The sequence below is a fragment of the Apodemus sylvaticus genome, chromosome 2 (genome assembly GCF_947179515.1).
Source record: "Apodemus sylvaticus chromosome 2, mApoSyl1.1, whole genome shotgun sequence".
Taxonomy (NCBI): Eukaryota; Metazoa; Chordata; class Mammalia; order Rodentia; family Muridae; genus Apodemus; species Apodemus sylvaticus.
Window position 1 is genome coordinate 4,898,315 of NC_067473.1, and position 21,790 is coordinate 4,920,104.

Below are 21,790 nucleotides of genomic sequence, written 5' to 3' on the forward strand. Positions count from 1 at the left end.
CAAAGATAAATGTTTTTGGAGTTTGAATTCATGATTGAGAGTTAGTTTCTATGTATCCATGAAATATACTGTTCTACTCTGTTTAATTTCATTTTCATCTGAAGACATCAGTTAATGGCCCAATTTCCATCCATTCATTAAAGAATCAATGATTTTCTGAGGTGTTATTTAATATACCACAAATAAACAATGCACCAAAAACCAAACAAGTACCAAAATCACATGTCAAAACAGCAAACAAATAAAATGAAGAAATTGGAAGCGGTAAAAGAAAGAAACACTAGAGACAAACTTAACGCATCCACATCCCAGACTCAGTTCTCTGTTTGACCATGCAGTTCTTGTGGCTTGAAAACTACATTTTATCTATCAGTTTCAGATTCTCTTATCTCTGATAGAGGATTCATTTGTTGTTGAATTCATGCACTATTTAACATACCTTTGTTGTAGATTTAAAACCATTACCCTCAGAGTATTTGATATACAGAATCATGGCTTTTATTTATTTCGGGATGAAGAAGTCAGCTCAGAACTGTTGGAAAATTCCACCAGGCACCCCTCCCCTCCTGGAAGAGACAGGTCAGAGAGCCTGGGGGCGGGGGGGGGGGGAGGCTAATTAAGCATCTATACGTCATTCCATAAAGACCAATCAGTTTAAAGGGCTCACTGTTCCGCCAATCATATTGTGTTTAGTTACTGATGCTCTATTCTGACCCTGGAAACTGTATAAAAACTGGCTGAATGGGTGCCCAGGGTCGCCGGCTCCTCTTCATGTGCCTGATGAGAGGATAAGGACCTGGAACAATAAACTCCTCTCGCTCTTGCATCGATGCTGCCTCTGTGTTCACTGGGGGGGGGGGGGGGGGGATCCTCTGGTAGCTGCGTCTGTCAGAGTCTTACAGGGAATTCTCAATAATTAGATTTATTTCACAATTCTTCCTTAGTCTGTGTATTGCTCCCTCTGTATTGTTCATTAGATAGATGGCACGCTTCCTTTTTCTATCCATCATGCCAATTCTCTTTCACTTCATCTGCATCAATCCTTTGTTTCTTAGTTTTATATCCCAAACTATCTGTTTAGATATTTTTTCCAGTTTTTAATATGACTTTTTAATATAAGTATAATGTTGTCATATTTTAAAGCTATTTAATACTTATATATTAAAGCTTCTTTTTAGCCGGGCGGTGGTGGCACACGCCTGTAATCCCAGCACTTGGGAGGCAGAGGCAGGTGGATTTCTGAGTTGGAGGCCAGCCTGGTCTACAGAGTGAGTTCCAGGACAGCCAGGGCTACACAGAGAACCCTGTCTTGAAAAAAACAACAACAACAAAACAAAAACACAAACACAAAAGCTTTTTTTTGGTAAGTTAAAATTACTTTTGCATTATTCAAAGATTCAAATACGTATTTTTGTATAAACCATATTAAATTTAGTCCCTTGTCAATGTATTTTATCATCACATAGCCTTACAAATCTGAGACTTCTATTTCTGTCAATGAAATGACAATGAATGTCAATGAATTCACAGGCTTTTGTCATTTTGAGTGTAAATGTGAGTTTCTTGTAACCTTTGAAGCACGAGTACTAATATACTTCTACACAGTGTGCTAATTCTTACTGTTGGGAACACCATAATGTATAATCAACGGTAAGAAGTTAAAGTTCACTTTCTGAGTTGTAAGTTTGAATAGCCCACATTATGATTTTGGGTCACAAACTTTCAAAGCCATGCAAAAACTTATAAGTTGTTATAAAATTATATAGGTGAATTTTGTATTTTACCAATTTACCAATTTGAGTCTGAAAAATCTACATTTTATTGTGTCGTGGGGGTGCATTTCTCACTGTGGAAATGGCACTTGAGACTGTCACAGGGGGTTGGCTTTAAGTCACCAACATTTGATTTTCAGTTTGTCTGCTGGCTCTCGTTTTCTTTTAAAACACGTACACTCAGAATGTCCAGCATTAGGAAAACAAGCATCAGCAAGCCTGCAAGCAAGAGACACGGCACCGCACTGCTGATGGGATGCAGGGCAGAGCGGCCTGTCAGAAATCAGCAGGGCTGCTTCTCCAAACCAAGACAGACCTGCCCTCCGGTGCAGTCCCGCCACTCCACTCCTGCAGCCCAGCTAAGTTATGGTACTAACATAAGCTGGAAAAGATAAAGGTAATGTAGTATATACGTACTGGCTGGTTTTGTGTGTCAACCTGACACAGACTGGAGTTATCGCAGAGAAAGGAGCCTCTCTCGAGGAAATGCCTCCATGAGATCCAGCTATGGGGCATTTTCTCAATTAGTGATCAAGTGGAGAGGGCCCCTTGTGGGTGGTGCCATCCCTGGGCTGGTGTTCTTGAGCTCTATAAGAGAGCAGGCTGAGCAAGCCAGGGAAGCAAGCCAGTAAGAAACATCCCTCCATGGCCTCTGCATCAGCTTCTGCTTGCTGACCTGCTTGAGTTCCAGTCCTGACTTCCTTTGGTGATGAACAGCAGTGTGGAAGTGTAAGCTGAATAAACCCTTTCCTCCCCAACTTGCTTCTTGGTCACGATGTTTGTACAGGAATAGAAACCCTGACTAAGACAATATACAAGGGCTGGAGAGATGGCTCAGCGGGTAAGAGCACCGACTGCTCCAAAGGTCATGAGTTCAAATCTCAGCACCCACAGGATGGCCCACCACCATCCGAAAGAGATCTGATGTCTAAAGACAGCTATGGTGCCGGGTGGTGGTGGTGCATACCTGTGATCCCAGCACTCTGGGAGAGGCAAGCGGATTTCTGAGTTCGAGGCCAGCCTGGTCTACAGAGTGAGTTCCAGGACAGCCAGTGCTACACAGAGAAACCCTGTCTCAAAAAAAAAAAAAAAATATATATATATATACAAATGCAGAATTATGTCATTTTAAGGAAAATGGATGCAGCTAGATGTAGTCATATTATGTAAATTAAACCAGTTTCAGAAAAGCAGATATCATTTTTGATTCTTACACTATATATAATTTCATAATATCATGTATGCATACATGAATTGAAAATAAAAGCATAACTTGTGGAGAGAAGAATACAAACAGGAAGAAGAAAGGGCAGGATGGGAGTGTAGAGCAGAGAGTTAACGTTGCTTGGCACGCGTTATATACATGCACCACATGTTAAGTTACATGCTTGGCATGAGTTAGATACATGCACCACATGTTAAGTTATGTGCTTAGTACGCGTTAGATACATGCACCACATGTTAAGTTACATGCTTGGCATGAGTTAGATACATGCACCACATGTTAAGTTATGTGCTTGGTACGCGTTAGATACATGCACTACATGTTAAGTTATGTGCTTGGCATGAGTTAGATACATGCACTACATGTTAAGTTTTGTGCTTGGCATGTGTTAGATACATGTACTACATGTTAAGCTTTGTGCTTGGCATGAGTTAGATACATGCACTACATGTTAAGTTTTGTGCTTGGCATGTGTTAGATACATGTACTACATGTTAAGCTTTGTGCTTGGCATGAGTTAGATACATGCACTACATGTTATGTGCTTGGCATGTGTTAGATACATGCACCATATGTTAAGTTATGTGCTTGGCACGCGTTAGATACATGCACAACATGTTAAGTTTTGTGCTTGGCATGTGTTAGCTGCATGTACTACATGTTAAGATAACTTTAACTCAAATAAACCAAAGTATGTTCCAATTAGTCAAGATTCTGGAAAATTCCAAACACTGAAAACCAGCATGAGACACAGAATTTTTTTATTTGGTAGATTCCAGCTGTCAATAATTTTTTTAGGTTTGTAATTACTTATTGGTTTCTCATTAGTGTTTGTATTAATTTCCTTTTTAGTTTAATTTTGAAAATTTTGCATGTTCTTATTATGAAGAAATAATTATATATTAATTGAAACATATGTTAGCTAAGAAGTATTTACAGTATAATGTGTCAGTCAAAATGAAAATTTAAATAATTTTGATTTTTTTTCTGAATTAGTTGTGCACATTTCTCTAAAAAGTAATTATGTAGCCAGGCGGTGGTGACGCACACCTTTAATCCCAGCACTTGGGAGGCAGAGGCAGGTGAATTTCCGAGTTCGAGGCCAGCCTGGTCTACAGAGTGAGTTCCAGGACAGCCAGGGCGACACAGAGAAATCCTGTCTTGAAAAAAACAAACAAATCAACAAAGTAATTATGTAATATGTAATGTTTTATTTGAAAATTATAGAACTTTTAAATAGTTAAAATAAAATTGTTGCATATATAATCTAGTAACATTTTGATATATTTTATTTCAATATCACACAAATACATACACATATGTACCTCATGCACAATGCTGGTCACAATATAAAGAGCATTTTATCATGTTAGTGAAGGTTCTGTATAAACAATTTTGTAATTAATTTTATTACAAGATAATATACCTTGTTTTAAGGAGCGTTAAAAATGTTGATAATGGGGCTGGAGAGATTGCTCAGCGTTTAAGAGCACTGACTGCTCTTCCAAAGGTCCTGAGTTCAAATCCCAGCAACCACATGATGGCTTACAACCATCCGTAATGAAATCTGACGCCCTCTTCTGGGGTGTCTGAAGATAGCTACAGGGTACTTACATATAATAAATAAATAAATCTTTTAAAAATGTTGATAATGGAAGAAAGAAAATGAAATTATTTTATACTTTATTCTCTTAGGAGAATAATAGTATTAGGTTTTCCCACAGACCCATGACCTGTCTATTCAGAGGTTCCTGCCCACCTTAGCAGTTTCAGGTATGGGTTCCATCTCACAGTGTGGGCCTTAAATCCAGTTTTTAAAGTGGTTGGTTATTTCCATAATATCCATGACACTATGTGCCAGCACACACTACAGGCAGGTCACTGTTATAAGCCACAGGATTTGTATCTGGCTGATACTGGTGGGTAAATACCTTTCTCCTAAGGTAACATCCAGAGTGCCTCCCAGCACCATAAAAATATATTGTATGAAAAGATTTTAATTAGAGAATATACAAACAAAAATAATTGGCAGCAGTTACAGGACTTGCTTTTATGACTAACAGGAGCTTCAGTGCCCACGGCCCCTCTGGCACACCTGCACCTCGTCTTACCGAACAGTGCATTGCATGTGCTTTTCCCATTGCTTGGCTGCACGGCTGAAGTATTTTAAATAGCTCATTGTAACCCAATTTCTATTAACAACAATAATAAAATATATTTTTGTACTTGTATTAAAATATCCATGTGATATATACAGGTTAATATGTATTAAATAAAGATAATCTGTTACCATTTTTTTTCAAATTTGTGTTATGTCATTTCTCAGGATACTTGCATATCACTTGTGTACATCCTGTAATCTGAGCTGCAAAAAGCACGTTAGAAATGCTCCTAGTAACTTCCAGCCTTGTTGAGGAGCCGCCTGGTAGCTTATCCAACTGTTAGGGCCAACCCGTCCTCCCTACCTCATAACTAAGTGAAGTCATGTCAAATAACTTCAAAGAAGAATAACATAGTTTTCATCTCAGTTTCTATAATGACTAGTCTAAATGTAAACCATTTAGAGCTAAAGTGGCTACATTTTTTTCTGATAATTGTTCCTTAATGAAATTATCTCTTTTCCACAAATTGATTCTAGTACTTTAATATGTGTTTTGAGACATTATTAACACTAATTTTCAATGTGTCTGTGCAATATTATATTTTTTAACTTTTTATTTACTGGTTTTTTAAATTGTATTTGGGCATAAGAGACATTTAGGTTTAATTAATGCTTATTTTAGACCCAATTATTTATTATATTTTGATTGAGAAAGTTGGTTTTTCCAATTACATCTTAGATATTTGGAAATATTGTCATATTTCATAAGCTTTTGAGGCTGAAATAAGTTTTAAAATGTGGCATAGTATGTAGATTTCATTTTATATCTTGAAAACTGATAGTTACTCAAATAATTGGTTTAGACTCCTTTTCTCTATAAATCCAATTACTATCTTTACTTCTGTCTTTCTGTCTTTCTGTGATGGTCATATGGCTCTGCATGTGTTATTCCTACCCTTGAATCCTACACTAAGAACCACAAGAATGAACCATAAAGCTAAGGTATCACCACATCAAATTTAAAGTAGAAGGCTGGAGAGACAGTTTAGCTCTTGAGAGTGTGCTGCTCTGCAGCAAGACTTGGTCTCCAACACTGACATCTGTACATTTATCTTTTATTATCCTGGTTTAATTGTTGTCTCTAACGCTCATTGCCTCGGTCTGCTAACCTACTCCTGGGAGTTTCTGGCCTCCATAAAATCTTATTTAGGTCTAGAATGTTTTCAGCCTCTGAGACTTCTGAATAATCTCATCATTTCCTGGTTGTTTCTAAACTCTGGCTGGCTGGTTCAACTCAGCTGTGCTGGCTCAAACTCCTCTGCAAGCTGACTGACTCCACCTCTCCTGAACTGCTCTGCCTGGCTTCAAACTAACTCTGGCAATCTGGTCTAATCTGGCTCCTTCTCATTCTCTGGCTTCTTCTGTCTTTACCCGTGTGTAGCCTGTTCTCTCTTTAAGATATCTTGGTGAAAACTCCCAGTAAAAATCCGTCTGTCCTGCCCTCTTTAAGTAGCTTCTTCTTCCTCTCCTTGTGAGAGTTGGTCATACCCTATTCTGTCAAATCTTTCTCTGATTCACCACTTTTTCTAAAACCCAAGTAGACATTAATTTTAGCTGGGCATGGTGGCACATGCCTGTAATCCCAGCACTTGGGAGGCAGAGGCAGGCGGATTTCTGAGTTCGAGGCCAGCCTGGTCTACAGAATGAGTTCCAGGACAGCCAGGGCTATAGAGAGAAACTCTGTCTCGAAAAAACCAAAACCAAAACCAAAACCAAACCAAACCAAAACAAAAAACCAAAAACCCAAAGCAAACAAAAAATGTTAAACATGGGTACTTCCTTCTACAAACTAACTTTACCCTCATTGTTTGGTATTACAGGTGGGTACTAAGGGCTCATCTGCATTCCAATCAAAGGGACGAAAGGTGCATGCTAAGGACTGAGCCATACCACAACTAGAAACAGGGTTTTTTCCCAGTAAATAACACAATTTTTGGGTTCACACCATGATCAAATATCCCACAACAGAGATCCACGAACAAGGAACTTAGAAAAGTAAGTATTTATTTGGGGCTTACAGTTTCAGAATGTTAGCTAGGGTCCATCCTATGATGGTATATCAGGGAACATGGTAGCAGACGGACCAGCAGGCACGGCGCTGGAGCAGTAGCTGAGAATTTACATCTTTTTCCACAACCAAGAAGTAAAGAGAGTTAAATGGGAATAGTATTATTGGCTTTTGAAACCTCACAGCACAGCCCCCAGTGGCAGACCACACCTCCTAATCCTTCCCAAGCAGGTCTAACACCTGGGAACCAAGGATTCAGCAGTGAGCCTAAGGGGGATCAGGGGGGATCAGCCCACCACGGGTGGTCAGGCTGCAGGCTGGTTCCTCTCTTGTGGTGCCTCAGACAGGCCCTGGGGCCTGATGTTTGTTTTCTCGCTGGCTTTTACTTCCTCTTCCTAACATTCTATTTGGCTGACGAAGGCGGCTATAACGTCTCCTTTCCCTCTGAACATTTGGAATCCAGTCCATGCTGTGGTAACCCTCAGATTTCTATCATTCACGGTTAACTATGCATTTAAAAACACAGTCATTGCAGAGACTGGGCTTGTAGCTCAGTGTGGAGCATTGCCTAGCACACACAAAACCCTGAGTTTCACACCCCCAAGCACCAGACACTAAAAAAGAGCTTCCCCCACTATTTATTAAGCTCCATAGTTTCAGATTTTCCCTTTTATAAGAACATGCCATTCTTTTTTTAGAGAGACTGCCACCAGCCAGTTGTGACCAGCATATTTTATCGCTGTCTGAGCTATTGTCTCTCAAATCCCACCTCTACCATCTGGGCTGCCTTGTGTACTTCTTCCTCTGATGCATGTCGTGACAGTCTGGGGGTGCTACGTGAGGGTGTTGTTGCAGTCTTGAACAGTTTTAGTTCGCTGTCACTCTTGTTTGATGCCCCATCATTACACAGGGCTCCCTGAGAGAGCCCCTCATGTTCACACGGGACTCACGGCATAGGACGTCAGACATGGGCACCACCCTCGACAGCTCAGGTTAGCCGGCTTGACACACCTGGGAGGAGGGACTCTCGACTGAGGGATTGTCCCAACCTGAAGGCATGTCTATGGATTTTTTTTTTATGGCTAAATAGATGTGGTGCAGCCCAGCCCACTATGGGCGGTACTGTTCCTAGGCGGGTGGGCCTGGGCTGTAAGGAAGACAGCTGAAGTGAATAACCACGTGACTAAGTCAGTCAGCAGCCCTCCTCAGCTGTCCTCTGCCTCCTGCTCCTGCCTTGGCATTTCTCATGACATGTAAGAAGAATGTGATATCTACATACGTGGAACACTGATCAGTCTTCAAAAGGAGAAATGGTGGATATCCCTTCATTTGGAAGATAGTATCTTCTGTGAAATAAACCAGCCACGAGCCTGGTGATTGTGGTTTATGCTTTTAATCCCAACACCTTTGTGGGAAGCAGAGCTCTCTCTCTCTTTTTAAAAAGATTTATTTATTTAGTAAATGTAAGTACACTGTAGTATCTTTGGACACACTAGAAGAAGTCAGATCTCATTACAGATGGTTGTGAGCCACCATGTGGTTGCTGGAAATTGAACTCAGGACCTTTGGAAGAGCAGTCAGTGCTCTTAACCCCTGAGCCATCTGTCCAGCCCTGTTCTTTTTTTGTTGTTGTTTTTGGTTTTTTTGTTTTTTGGATTTTTGGATTTTTTTTTTTTTTTTGAGACAGGGTTTCTCTGTATAGCTCTGGCTGTCCTGGAACTCTGTAAATCAGGCTGGCCTCGAACTCAGAAATCTGCCTGCCTCTGCCTCCCAGAGTCCTGGGATTACATGTTCTTATTTTTTGAGACGAGGGTCTCTCGGTAATCCTGGAACCTCCGCCTCCCACAAGCTGCATTAAAGGCGTGTGCCACCACCTCAGGCCCTACAGTGTTCGCTGTGGCTGGGCATCAACCAGGGCTTGAGGTACACTCATTGATTCGCTCAACAATCCTAGGAGGCGTGGATTGTTAGCTCCACCATACGGGTATGGAGAACGCATCACAGACCTGCGTGCCCAGGTCACACAGAAAGCAAGCAGGGGAGGGAGGATTTGAATGCAGAACTCCCGCCTCTGCCTCGGTGGCTAATTATAGCTCTCAGTACCCCTGCATGGTGCTGGTGAGGAGGACACCGGCTTTATGCATTCAAAGCCCTTGTTTTAGACGGTGCCCCTTCAGTTCTCTCTGCTGCATCTGTTTACACTTCCTTATCTGACAACGACTCTCAGGCTGACTGCAAAATCTGTGCCAGAAGTGCAAATTAAAGCGCAAGATGTCTAAATGTATTCCTTAGAGACACAGAAATAAAACGTGATCCTCAAAGATCAGACTTTGGTAGTCTCCCACAAAGGTGCTTCATAATTTCCTTAGGGTGTAGTTACTGATATCACCACGAGGGGGCAGGCTTCCGCACCTGTCATTTCACAAACCCTGTCCTCCAAGATCGCAGTTCAGACTTTCCTCCCTTGACAGGTCCGTTTCTGCAGATGTCTGATCCCCGACTTGGGAGAAAGACTCAAGCTCATCTCCCTGTGCCAGAATAGGGAGGAGCAGGAATTGGGGGACACGTGGGTGACTGTAGCTAGCTCTCCCAGCTAGCTCAAACAGGCTGGCCTTCTAGAGCCCGATCCTGACAGCAGGGCTTGGGAGTGGCAGCCCAGGTTTGTTCACACATTCGTGCAAGCCCTCCCGGATGGCTCTGCGTGGAAATGCCCAGGCTGGGCCCTCAGGATCCGGGGAAAGCCCGGAGCCCATGCTGAGTAACCGTGTGTTTGGTGCCTTTCATTCCTACCCGACCTCAGTTAACTCAAAGGAGGCGCCGCCTGCTTGTTACTTGCGCGCCGCTGGGGTGCAGGCTCTGTCCCAAGGCCCAGGCTGCCCTCCTGCCCTGCGCCTGCTAGGAGCCTGCGGAACTCCAGGACACAAATCTCTGCTCTTCATATTAATAAAATATCCACACTCAGGTTTTGTATTAGAGCAGCACAAACTGTGCCAAGAAGCAGTGTCACAGGCCAAGAACTGAAGGCTGTTAGATGCTAAAGAGAAATGCGCCACTTCACCAAGACACTATAATCTCTTTTATGCCATTTAATTCTTTAAATCTTAATTTAATTACCATCTGTAACTCTGCCCCAGGGCTTCCACGCCCTTCCTCTTTCTGGCTTTTGTGGGCACCTGGTGAGTATCCAATCGCAGGGAGCTGAAGTTACAGCAGTTGTGAGCCGCCTGATGTGGGCACTGGGGAGAGTCTGTGCTCTTAACCACTGAACCATCTCTCCAGCCCCACACAGAAACGCTTGTTGCTTAGTGAAGGAGTCACCCTGGCCTGGCGTGCGGGCCCAGACCTGTAATCCCAGCACGGTGGTGGTAGAGGCAGGAAGATCAGCGCTCAGGGTCAGCCTCTGCACGAAGCTGGTTTGATGCCACGCTAGGCGCCTTGGGCCCCTGTCTCAGGGGGAAAAAGCCAGCTCACGTAGCTACAGCAGCTTCCTATCTGAACTGTGGGAAAAGCAAACTGAGCACAGGAGATTTATGGCTCGCCCGGGGGCTGTCTGTAGCAGCGTCCTGTGGATCGAGCCCTGGGGAGGGGAGGAAGAGCAGAACTGACACAAATATTACAACAGTGGGAGCCGTTGTTCAACAGCAGGATCAGACCCCGCGCTCTCTGCACGCTGTTTTCTTCAGGAGAAGGAGTTTACACAAGGAGATACCAGGAGGCTGTGGAGTCGGCTCAGTGGTTAGGAGCCTCCAGGAGATCTGGGTTTGATTCCCAGTCTGCACACGGGAGGCTCACAATCTGTAACTCTGCCCCCGGCATCCATGCCCTTCTTCTTTCTGGCACCTGGTGACCTGGTGACCTGGGGAGCCTTTACCTCAGGCAAACACTAAACATGGTTTCCTGACTTGGGAGCCCTTAGTAGGGAGACCACAAGAACAGAGTGAACTAAGGCTTGAGAGAAAAGAACCACCTTAACCAGGGCTGTGTGGAGTCGTTGTCCTGACTTTAAGTCCTTTGCTGAGGAAGTTTGCTCTGTGGCCCGGTGCTCACTGTAGGTAGCCCAGGTGGCTTGGCTTCTCCTCTGTCTGCCTCAGCCCTCAAGGGCTGGGTCTTCCCGCACTTTGGAGGAGTGGGCTGCCCTCGGAGCTCTCTGGCCTCCAGGAGGCATGACTGAAAGACCAGGCCATCCTGGGCACACCCAGAACCTGTGTTCTCAGAGAGTGCTGGGTCACCCACATGGAAACTGCATTCTTCTTTTAAAAAACAGAATCCAGCGATCCCCAGGTCCCTGCTGGGTTTGTTTGGACATGTCTTTAATTTACAACAGCATGAGGCAGGAGAGAGAGGGAAAATTTGTGTGGTCATAGGAAGGGGGTGGAGCCATCAGGACTTGGAGTGTGGTGGAGGCCAGTGAGAAGCAAGAATTCCTGCACCTTTAACATTTCCTGAAGGCTGTTGACGGAGACAACATTCCTTTCAGAGAGAGAGACAGAGAGACAGACAGAGACAGAGACAGACAGACAGAGACAGAGAGAGAGAGATCTAAGACAGCAGTGAACCTGCCTGTATACCAAGGCCTGAAGAAACTTGATTACTACCTCAAGACTCACAATTAGAAACTTTCTCCTTCCCAGCTATAAACCTGCAATTTTCTAGCAACCTTACAGGGACAGCCGTTTACTGTAAAAGGCATGTCTTAACACCTCCGCCAACCTTTCAGAGCCCTGGTTTTCCCTTATCAGACTGTAAACATACAGGGGAGGAGCTGTCCAAGAATCTGGCCTGTGTAAAGGTGGGGCGGAGGAGGAGGGGGGCTCCCTTGGAAACCTTCAGCGTGATGGACCCACTAAGGTCGCAGGGGTGGAGGGGGCGGGGGAGCCGGGCCCGCTCACCGCACCTGTAACTCTGGCTCCGAGGATCTGACGCCCTCTTCTGGACTCCTTGGGCACTGCACTCACACCTGCACAAACCCATGCACAAATACACATTTAAAATCCTCTTTTTAAATTAAAAACAGAAGCCGGGGCGGTGGTGGCGCACGCCTTTAATCCCGGCACTCTGGGAGGCAGAGGCAGGCAGATCTCTGAGTTCGAGGCAGAGTTCCAGGACAACCAGGGCTACACAGAGAAACCCTATCTCAAAAACAAGAACAAAAACAAAAACAAAAAACAAATAAAAGAAAAAAGAAATTCTTTCAACAGTGTTCCAAAGCCTACCAGAAGCTGTGTTCACGAGGCCGGAGGGTTGCCGTGGTAGGAGCGCTTACTGCTGTTGTAGATGCCCTGGGTTCAGTTCCCGCCCCACATAGCAACTCACAACTGGCAGGAGCTCCAACTCCAGAGGATCCAGTCTCTTCTTCTGACCGTCTCAGGCTCCTAGATGCGTGCGGTGAACATACATAAGCTCCAGCACATGCGTGTTCACATGTGTGCACGGACACGTACACACACACCCTGGATTACTTTCCACTAACATGCAAATCATGAAGTTTTTTAAGAACCTCAGCCGTTACTGCTGGGACACTCCGTGTGAGCCTTGCGCAGTCACACAGGGCTCGCCCTGGGACTCCCCCACCCCCACCCCGGCTCTGTCCTAGGAGGTCTCATCTGTACCCTGCTGGTCAGAGGGCCCACGAGCTGCTCCCCAGAGTGCTGCTCAGGCCCCAGGAGCGCCTCTCTCCTTTGATCTCAGTCTGTCCCCAGCTCCCCAGCAGTTTGTGGTGTTTACTCTTGAGGCTTCAATAGAGTCCAAATACCTGTGGGCCTGGCAAATTCTGACACCTCGGTTTCGTGGGCACATCACGCTATAAACAGATCCATGGCATCCCGGGGGTCTAGAGTTAGGGCTCAGGCACTGAAACACTTGGACGCACAAAGGACTGTAAGCAGCGGGGCTCAAGGTAGGTGTCAGCTGGGATCTTCATAGGGAGAAAAGGGACCGGCGGCTGGTTGGTTGCTATAGGTGCAGAGCAGAGCCGGGGAGGCCACAGCGGAGGTGAGGCCAAACAAGAGGTTGAAGGGACCCTCCCAAGCCAGGGTTCTGAGGCCCCGTCTCAGCAGGGCAGCAGTGGGCTGGGCAAGAGGCACTGGGGACTTGGCCCCTTGTGTGTAACACAGGGGCGGCGGGTGGGTCACGGCGCCGGCTTAGCACGCCCGACAGCACTAATGCGCGGGTGCCGGGCCAAGCAAATCTTTTGTCCCTGGCGGCGCTGAGCCAGCAGGCGCCACCGAGTATATAACGGGTCCCGCGGCGGCCAGCGACACACCATGGCGCAACGCTCCGGAAAGGTGAGTGCGCCAGCAGCCTGGGGAGCCCCGCTCGTGGGGAGGGTACAGACGGACCCCAGAGGCTTCGGGTATGACAAAGTCAAGCAAAACTTGTTAACGAGATAGGACAAGCTCCCTCTGGTGGCTGAGGGCGTGTCTCGAGTACATGGGTAGGAAGGTCGCCCTCTCCCCCAACCCTCTTAAGGGACTACCAAGTCAGGAGGAGCTTGGCCAGGCCCGGCGTTTCTGGTAGCCAACGGTCCAGCCACTCCACCCGTCCTCACTACAGGGTGGGTGGTCTAAGGGTGGCCTCTGACCCCCACCCTCCAAGCTCTTTCCCCATTTGTCTTGAGGCTGATTCTCTGAAGTATGTGGAAATTGGAGGGAACCTCCAACTCCTTTGAAGGCTGAGATCTTCCAGAATGTTCTAGAGGCTGTTAGCAGATTTGCCTTTTGCAGGAAGAGCACCCGATACTGTGGTTATCCCTTCCCTTCTGTCATGTCCAAAACACTCTGGCCTTCAGAGGCTCCTAGGGAACGCCCTTGGGGTGGGTTCAGTTGCTGGGTGTTTATCTAAGTGCATAGAACCCCAACATTGAAGAAACAAGGCACTGCAGGGCTTGGCTGCAGATATGGAGGCAGAAGGGTCAGAAGTTCAAGGTCATTCCTGGCTGTTGATAAATTCAAGGCCAGTCTGGGATAACTAAGATCTCGTCTCAAAACCGGGTAGTGGTGATGGGTTTTAATCCCAGCACTTGGGAGGCAGAGGCAGGCGGATCTCTTAAGTTTGGGACCAGCTTCCGGAGGGAGTTCTAGGACTGCCAGGGCTACACAGAGAAACCTTGTCTCAAAAAACAACCAAAACCAAAACAAAAAATGAAAACCAACAAAAAAAAAAACCTATCTCAAAAAAAAAAAAGGGGTGGGTGGATGGGGTAGAAAAGGAGGTAAGCGACATTTAGCCCTCTCCTCAATACCCTTGTCCCCAGAGCGCTGGGGACAATGTGTCTGTTCCTCTGTGACCCAGTGAAGGCTGGCACCAGCCGGCTGGCCACCGACCATTCACTCTCTGTCCCATCAGCAAATAATGTCGGGCCCCACTGTCCGGGAAGGAATGGAAGTCACAGTGCTGTCGTCGAGGAGGTTGGGGACCAGGTGTAGAGATGGCCTGACACAGGGTCCTTCCAGGACCACAGTTCTTTAGATCTAAAAAGCTATGGAGCCGTTGGAGTTTCAGTATTAGGAGCCTCACTTTTCAAGTAATAATGTCGAGTTTTGATGACTTGCTCTACGTGGCATTTATGCCTTAAAGACTTGTCCATTAGTAATGTTGTGAGTGTGTGTGAGTGTGAGTATGTAAGTAAGTGTGTGTGTGTGTTTGTGTGGGTGAGTGTGAGTGCGTGTATATGTGTGAGTGTGTGGGGTGTGTGTGTGTGTGTGAGTGTGTGTTTGCGTGTGTATGTGTGTGAGTGTGTGTGTGTGGTGTGTGTGTGTGTGAGTGTGTGTGTGTGAGTGTGGGGTGTGTGTGTGTGTGTGTGTGTGTGTCTGTGTGTGTGTGTGTAGTTCAGCCAGGCCCCAGAAGTGGAGACTCCTGCCCCTGACCTCTCAGCTGACCTTTCCAGATCACTCTCTACGAGGGCAAGCACTTCACAGGGCAGAAGCTCGAGGTGTTTGGGGACTGTGACAACTTCCAGGACCGAGGCTTTATGAACCGAGTGAACTCCATCCGCGTGGAGAGTGGCGCCTGGGTCTGCTTTGACCACCCTGACTTCCGCGGCCAGCAGTTCATCCTGGAGCATGGCGACTACCCTGAATTCTTCCGCTGGAATGGCCACAATGACCACATGGGCTCCTGTCGGCCCGTGGGCATGGTGAGTGAGATACTCCGCCTGGGGTGGGGCCAGCAGCTCAGGTCGTGGAAGGTCACATGGGCGCTTAGTTAGAGGTGTGGGGGAGGGGCATCTCCCAACAATAAAATCTTTAAAATTGAAAGGACCCTGTCCAGATTCTCCCTGGCATGAGCTGGGAAGACCAAGATGGATGAGAGACAGAACACAAGAGGCCCTGGGGCTTGCCAAGGAATCCTTTTAGATTTCTGAGCCAAGTGTGTAGCTAAATTTCAAAGGCTGGAAATATGTTTGGATTGTCACCGAATAGGGGTGCCCTCATCAAAGGGAAGCTAAGGGCTGGGGACACGGCTCTGTCTATAAAACGTCTGCCACGCAGGCATAGGAACCCCAGCGCCACGCGTGTGGCAGAGGTGACAGCTCACCTGTAACCCCAGCACCGCACGCAGAAGAATCTCTGGGGTCTGCTGACCAAATACTCTAGCCAAACTGAGAAGCTTCAGGTTCAGGTTCAGTGAGAGACTCTTTGTACAAAGACGTAGTGGATAAGCCTGAGTTCAGTCCTTAAAACACATGTAAAGGTAGAAGGGAGCACAGCCTCCACACTCTTGTCTGATCTCCACACATGCATGTACATGTGATGGTATGTGTGCGTGTACATGGACACATACACACAATAACAAAAATGTTTTAGTAAGGTGGGGATTAATTGAGGAATACATCCAGTATCGCCCTCAGACTTCCACACAAACATGCTCACACGTGAGCCTGGGTGTACTCCCATGTACACGAGTATACATGCGTGCATGCACACACGGACACGTGTGCATGTCCCTCCCTGCTAAGGCTGCTTTGAGTGTGAACATGAACCCAGGCAGGTCTCCTGGCAGCATTATGCTGGCCTTCAACACTCTGAACTTGGAATGGACCGTGGAGGAGGCCAAAGTGCCCAGGGGACAGTGGGAAATCTGGGGACAGCGCTCTTGAGGGCACAGACGGCCGTATCTCACAGCTGTGGCCCGATAGAACAAACGAGGGGTACAGCAACCCTGGATAAAGACCCTTTCTGTCTCGTTTCTGTTGGGTCTCCTTAGGGTGGGATTTAAGGAGAGAGGGCTCCTAGGTCACAGGTATGAGTGACCTAAGGAGCCCTGCTCCTGAGTGACCTGCTCCAATGTTGTCCTTTAGGTGGGAAATGGGTGTTTCAAGACCGGCGTGGGCAGCTCTCCTCGGCGTGTCTGTCCGCCAGAGCATCCGGGGTGCCTCACCGGGCTTTGGCTAACATCTGAGGCGTCTGGACAGGCGTCACTCTGTATGAGGCCCCTTCTTTTCTACATCAGTTACAGAATCAGCCAGGCTCTGGCACGTTTGATTGAAAGAATGCTTTCTTAGCATCCCTGCCAGGGCGTAGGCATTCAGAGAGTCGGTGGAGGGGTGGCTCTGGATCGGGCATAATGCTGTTTATACGAAAAACACACAAGACATTTTCTGAAGACTGTTCTTGTCAGAGCCATCCAGGCTCCACAGGCCAGGCGCCTGGCCTCTGGATCACACAGGGAGGTTTACGCACTGGTGAATTATGGTGTTGGGGCCAGCAGAGACTTCAACAAGAGAGAGGCATTGCTTTAGATGTCTTGGCGTAGTGTTGTCATAAAGGGTTCTATTACACTTTTAAAATATTATCATTTGGAGGCCTGCCTGTGGCCTGGAACTGAGGATGGGGAAACCAGAGCTGGGTCCTGAGCACCCTAAGTTGAATGCCTGAGGGGAGCCAGTGACCCCCCAGCTCTGGACAGTGTGCTGGTTTCTAGGCAGCCTTGCCCTCACTGGGTCTTGGGTCCTTAGTTGTAATAGAACTCTTTCTCTCACCACATCTCATAGAAGAAAAGCAGTGTGTGTGTGTGTGTCTGTGTGTCTCTGTGTGTGTTTCTGTGTGTGTGTGTGTATCTGTGTGCCTGTGTGTGTGTCTGTGTGTGTGTCTGTGTGTGTGTGTGAGTGTTGGGATGGGGAGAACTCACTGTTTCCCCAGTGCAGCCCAGGGCCAGGAGTATTCCACATCCCTTCCCACCATGCACGGGAGGAGAGAGAGAGAGACTTGGAATATTCCTTTTTCTCCCCCACCTGTCCTGGAGCATGGAGAGCACTTCCGCATAGCCATCTTCGAGGGTTGCAACTTCACAGGCCAGTGCCTGGAGTTCGTGGAGGATTGTCCCTTCCTGCAGAGCCGGGGCTGGCCCAAGAGCTGTGTCAACGCCATCAAGGTGTATGGGGACGGAGCGTGAGTACAGCTGGGGCTGCGAGACAGGCGCAGTAGGGTGGATAGCGGTTAGACCCTGTGGGTGGCTCAAACTCACACAGCAGTGTCACCTGCTCAGAGAGGCTCCATCTTCCCAGTTCAGATAACTCTAGACCTAGGCCTCTGCCTGGTGTCTTACAGCCCAGACCACCTTGTTGGAGATGGCCTTCAAGGAGCTAAGATGGATAAGTGTCTGGGAATTTTGCCTGTCTTCTGTAGTCCAAAGCAGCTGTCGGACCCAGTGCTTGCCTTATGGGGCAGCTTCCTGGCACCCATCCGATGTACACACACAGGCACACCTCACCTCCTGCCCTCACCTGAGCAATCTGCCTGTGGACACACAGATGGGGTCGAACACTGAACGCTCGCTCTCTTCCCATCTGCCCCGTCCTTTCTGCAGATGCCATCACTATTTTAAGGAAGCACTACTTGAGATTGCAGTTAACTCAAAAGCCTTTCTTTGCACAGCAGAGGCCCTGCTGGGACTGCAGCCTAGGGGAGCCCCTCCCACTGTAGAGCTGGGTACCCCTTCAACCTCTCCCCCAGCAGCAGGGCCCCCAGGATCCCGGCTTCCCTGCACAGGCTGCTGTAGGGATTTGGCTCCTGTGGACTTTCTGAGGCTCAGGCTAAGGACCCTTGGGGGGGGGGCGGTCAAGGGAGGTTCAGAGGGAGACAACGGGTGTGCTCAAAGCAGAGGCCTAGCTACCATCTTACCTGACCCCGCCCCAAGCAAAAGATACCTGAGAGTCCAGGGGGAGGAGCCCAAAACAATTTGCCTTGAGAAATTCACAGGCTAAATTGTGTCTCATAAGTGAAGCCAGAGGCTTACTTCTTTCTATATGGGAGATGTCATAAGACCCAAGTCATAATCCTTCTGACAACCCTGGGAGCCTGAGGGAGGGAAGGCAGGAGTGGACGCTGATTGGAGGAGAATACACTCTTTAATCTCCACTTTCCTGGGAGGAACTGGGCTCAGTGGCCAGGGGATGGAGGCCAAGATGGTGGGCCTCTGCGTTAGATCCAGAGGGTTCCTATCTTTGATGACCTAACTCTAACAGGATTTAAATCTTGTCCGGAAGTAGCTTCGCAGATGGCGATGTCCTGGGTCCCTGGAGCCCTTTCTGGGATCTGGCCAGCAGTAAAGCAGGGCTCCCTAACCACCTCCCTGTGCCAAGAGCATGGTTCCTGTGGGCTCCAGCTCAGGAGTCATCAGTCCCTCATACCCACATCCTAGAAGGCATACCAGGAAAAGCAGGGACTTTCCCCAACACCCCAACAGACTGAGCGGACCCCCTTTCCAAATTTTAAAAATGAGTTTTATTTGTATACATTTGTTTTGCCTGCATGCATGTCTGTGTATCACACGCATGCCTGGTGGGTCAGAAGTGGGCATTGAATTTCCCGGTCCTGGAGTTACAGACGGCTGGGAGCTGCAGTGTGGGTTCCCAGAACCTAGCTGCTGAGCCACCTCTCCAGAGACCCCTTTCTCTGCTGCTTTCCTCCAGGAGTTGCAGCTAGGCAAGTGAGGAGCCGGAGGGTTAGCAGTCCTGCCAGCCAGCTCCCTCTCTTCTTGGAGTGTCCATAATGCTCCCCGATGGCTCGGGGCAGTACAGGATGGGGTGGACTGGCTCAGTCTCTTGGAGATGTGGTTGTAAGGAATCGATCTGCTCTGATCTCCAGCATGACACCCCACACACACTCCTTAGTTTCCCACCAGACCCTGATTGTCAGACCTTTTTCCAGGGGAGGGGTCAGGATGAGGAAGGGAGGGCCTGTGATGACTTGGAGTAGAGAGCCAGGGAAGTGAGCTATGTGGCCTCTCTTCTCTGAGTTCATCTGCAAGCAGACTGGCCAAGTTGACTCCCTGGAAAGAGAACTCGAGAGCTTTGGAACCAATGAACAAGAACTGCCAAGGTGCATTGTGGGAGGCCGGTCCCTACGAACAGAGAGGTCAGAGTAGTCCCATGACCTGAGCTCAGCAATCTCAGAGTCCTGCCTCCTAAGACCACGATGCCCCAGAGAAAGGCTGTTTTCTACGCTGCTTAAAGAGGGGCAGGGCTCCCCTCCCGAGCTCAAGACCTAAATGCAGAGGCAGCCCTTGACCACGGTGGGCGGTTCCAGCTCTGGTGCAGGCGGAGGCTCCTCCCCGACTTTCTACAGCTCCCCTAGGCCAGCCTCCAAACCTGACCCCCAAGTGGGAGGGTCCCATATGAGACTCTTCTGGGTCCCGCATTTACATCTCTACACTTGAGAATATCTTCCTTACTTATTTCTTTCCCAGGAAGAGACCACCCACCCGATATTCCCAGTCAATCTTTCTGATTCCCTGGTCCACTGGGCTGTGAAGGACCAGAGGTCTGATGCGCACACACACACACACACACACACACATCCCCCAAGAGAAGGGTGCCCTTGCCAGACCTTCTGTCCTGCTGCCTCCAGGTCCTCTGTACAATGCAGGCAACACAGCTCGCTCACTTTCACTAGAGCACAGGCGCCACCAGGGCTGCTGGCTGAGTGGATCCACAGTGGGAATTGTCCCGTTTGTGCCAGGCTGTGTCAAGAGCTGGATACTCTGTGCAAAACAGGCCCTTTGGTGGGTGACTGGGTATAATGCTCTCGCTCTTGTCACGAGATGGCCAATCACTGGGCAGTCCCCAGCACCAAGCCCGAATCAGGCACCGTGAGTCACTCACCGCAGTGAGAAGCTAGGGCCTAGGGGCGGGGCCGGGGAGCTGTACTTGCTTGGTTCCCTCCCGGTGACACGCCCTTCCTCTGGCCTTCAGGTGGGTCCTCTATGAGGAGCCCAACTACCGCGGCCGCATGTACGTGGTGGAGAGAGGCGACTTCCGCAGCTTCTCCGACTGGGAGGCGCAAAGCGCACGCGTGCAGTCGCTCCGCCGGGTGCTCAACTTCTTCTAGTCCCACCTGGGTAACGTGCGACCCACGGAGGCAATAAAGGTCCAGAAAGCGGAGTGCTGGCGGGCCTCGGAGTGCTTTCTAGGCCTCTCACCGGCTGGCGACCCCAACCGGGCAGGGGGAAGCCGGGTGGAGCCAGGAAGCCATCTCCCTCCGCTGCCAAAGCCGAGCCAGAGCAGCCTTCGCCGCCTCGGGCCCAGGGCCACACGAGGGCGCCCGCGAGCAGGACGCAGGCGGGGCGTTTTCTCCGGCAACGGGGCCACGCCCAAGGAGGGGCGAGGTGTTGGGGTTGCGGGGGAAGATGAAAAACGGGGCTGGGAAAGAGGGGTAAAGGGCTGGGTGGGGGAGAAGAGGAAGGACAGGGCCCGGGTTTGCTGGGAAGCGGTGGGGGCGAGGAGAAGAGGAGGGGCGGGGCAGGAAAAAAGGGGTGGGTGAGCTGGGGGCGGGGAAGAGGCGGACCAGGGTAGGGGCGGGGCTAAGAGGAAGAGTTGGGGCTGTTCTAGGGAGGGAGGGGCCAGGTGAGAGAGGGGCGGAGTCATGGCCCAGGGTGACGAGGAATGGAGACCTGGAAGAAGCTAACAGGGTCCAGAGGCGCTAGACAACGACTGTCCCTGCGGGGTGTCACTCAGCCTCCGCCTTCGCGCGGCTCAATATGCAGAGCTTCCCTGTGGTCAGGTCTTCTCCAAGACATTAGGTCCTCCTTGGGGCTGGGCGTAAATCATGTTCCCCGGAATGCTCAAGGAGGAGACTTCTGCAGAGGTGTTTAAGGAAAGGTTCCTTGAGGGGGATTTACAGATAAGATGGCTGCCCAGGTATTTTCTGCCCCTGCCAGCAGGCCCAGGCTCTCCCTGACCAGTGGCTTCCACCTCTCTTGCCTCGTTTCCTCCTGTACCTCCCTTCACTGAAAGAAATGAGAAAAAGAAGAATATCATTAAAGATCACTCAGTTCACACAGGTGATGCTGTGACCAGGAGCCAGACAGGGGGCAAAGATGAATGACTCAGAGAAATGAGCCACCCCAGGACAGTAGAGGATTGTTCTGGGTAGAGAACACGGGCACATGTTCTGCCATCGGGCCCCAGGGCTTGCTGAGTCCGACTCCATAGCACTGAGAAGCCACTGAAGCTCAGAGAACTGAGAGCTCCCCCAGCAGACCCTCCATCCCCGTAAGGCTCGGGCCAAAGACCCGAAGAAACTACCAGGAAACAAGCAACAAGACAAACGCCTTCCCACTGCTTCTCTTGGGAAGGGAGTTTGTTAGCGTCGACCCTGAGCGTTTCCCTTCCCTGGGGTGGGAGC

General features: G+C 48.7%; 1 protein-coding gene and 1 long non-coding RNA gene across 2 annotated transcripts; one reads left to right on the plus strand and one right to left on the minus strand.

Moving 5' to 3' along the window:
- The first annotated feature begins 13,429 nt into the window (after nucleotides 1-13,429).
- Crygn (crystallin gamma N) lies at nucleotides 13,430-20,502 on the plus strand. Its single transcript, XM_052172999.1, has 4 exons — nucleotides 13,430-13,450; nucleotides 15,052-15,300; nucleotides 17,409-17,554; nucleotides 20,359-20,502. The coding sequence occupies exons 1-4, from the start codon at nucleotides 13,430-13,432 to the stop codon at nucleotides 20,492-20,494; spliced, it is 552 nt and encodes a 183-aa protein (XP_052028959.1). The 3' UTR covers nucleotides 20,495-20,502.
- Nucleotides 18,867-20,449, minus strand: LOC127678204 (uncharacterized). Its single transcript, XR_007976539.1, has 2 exons — nucleotides 20,269-20,449; nucleotides 18,867-20,147 (listed from the first exon to the last, which is right to left on the minus strand). It is a non-coding gene; the product is annotated as an uncharacterized LOC127678204 (long non-coding RNA).
- Nucleotides 20,503-21,790: the final 1,288 nt, after the last annotated feature.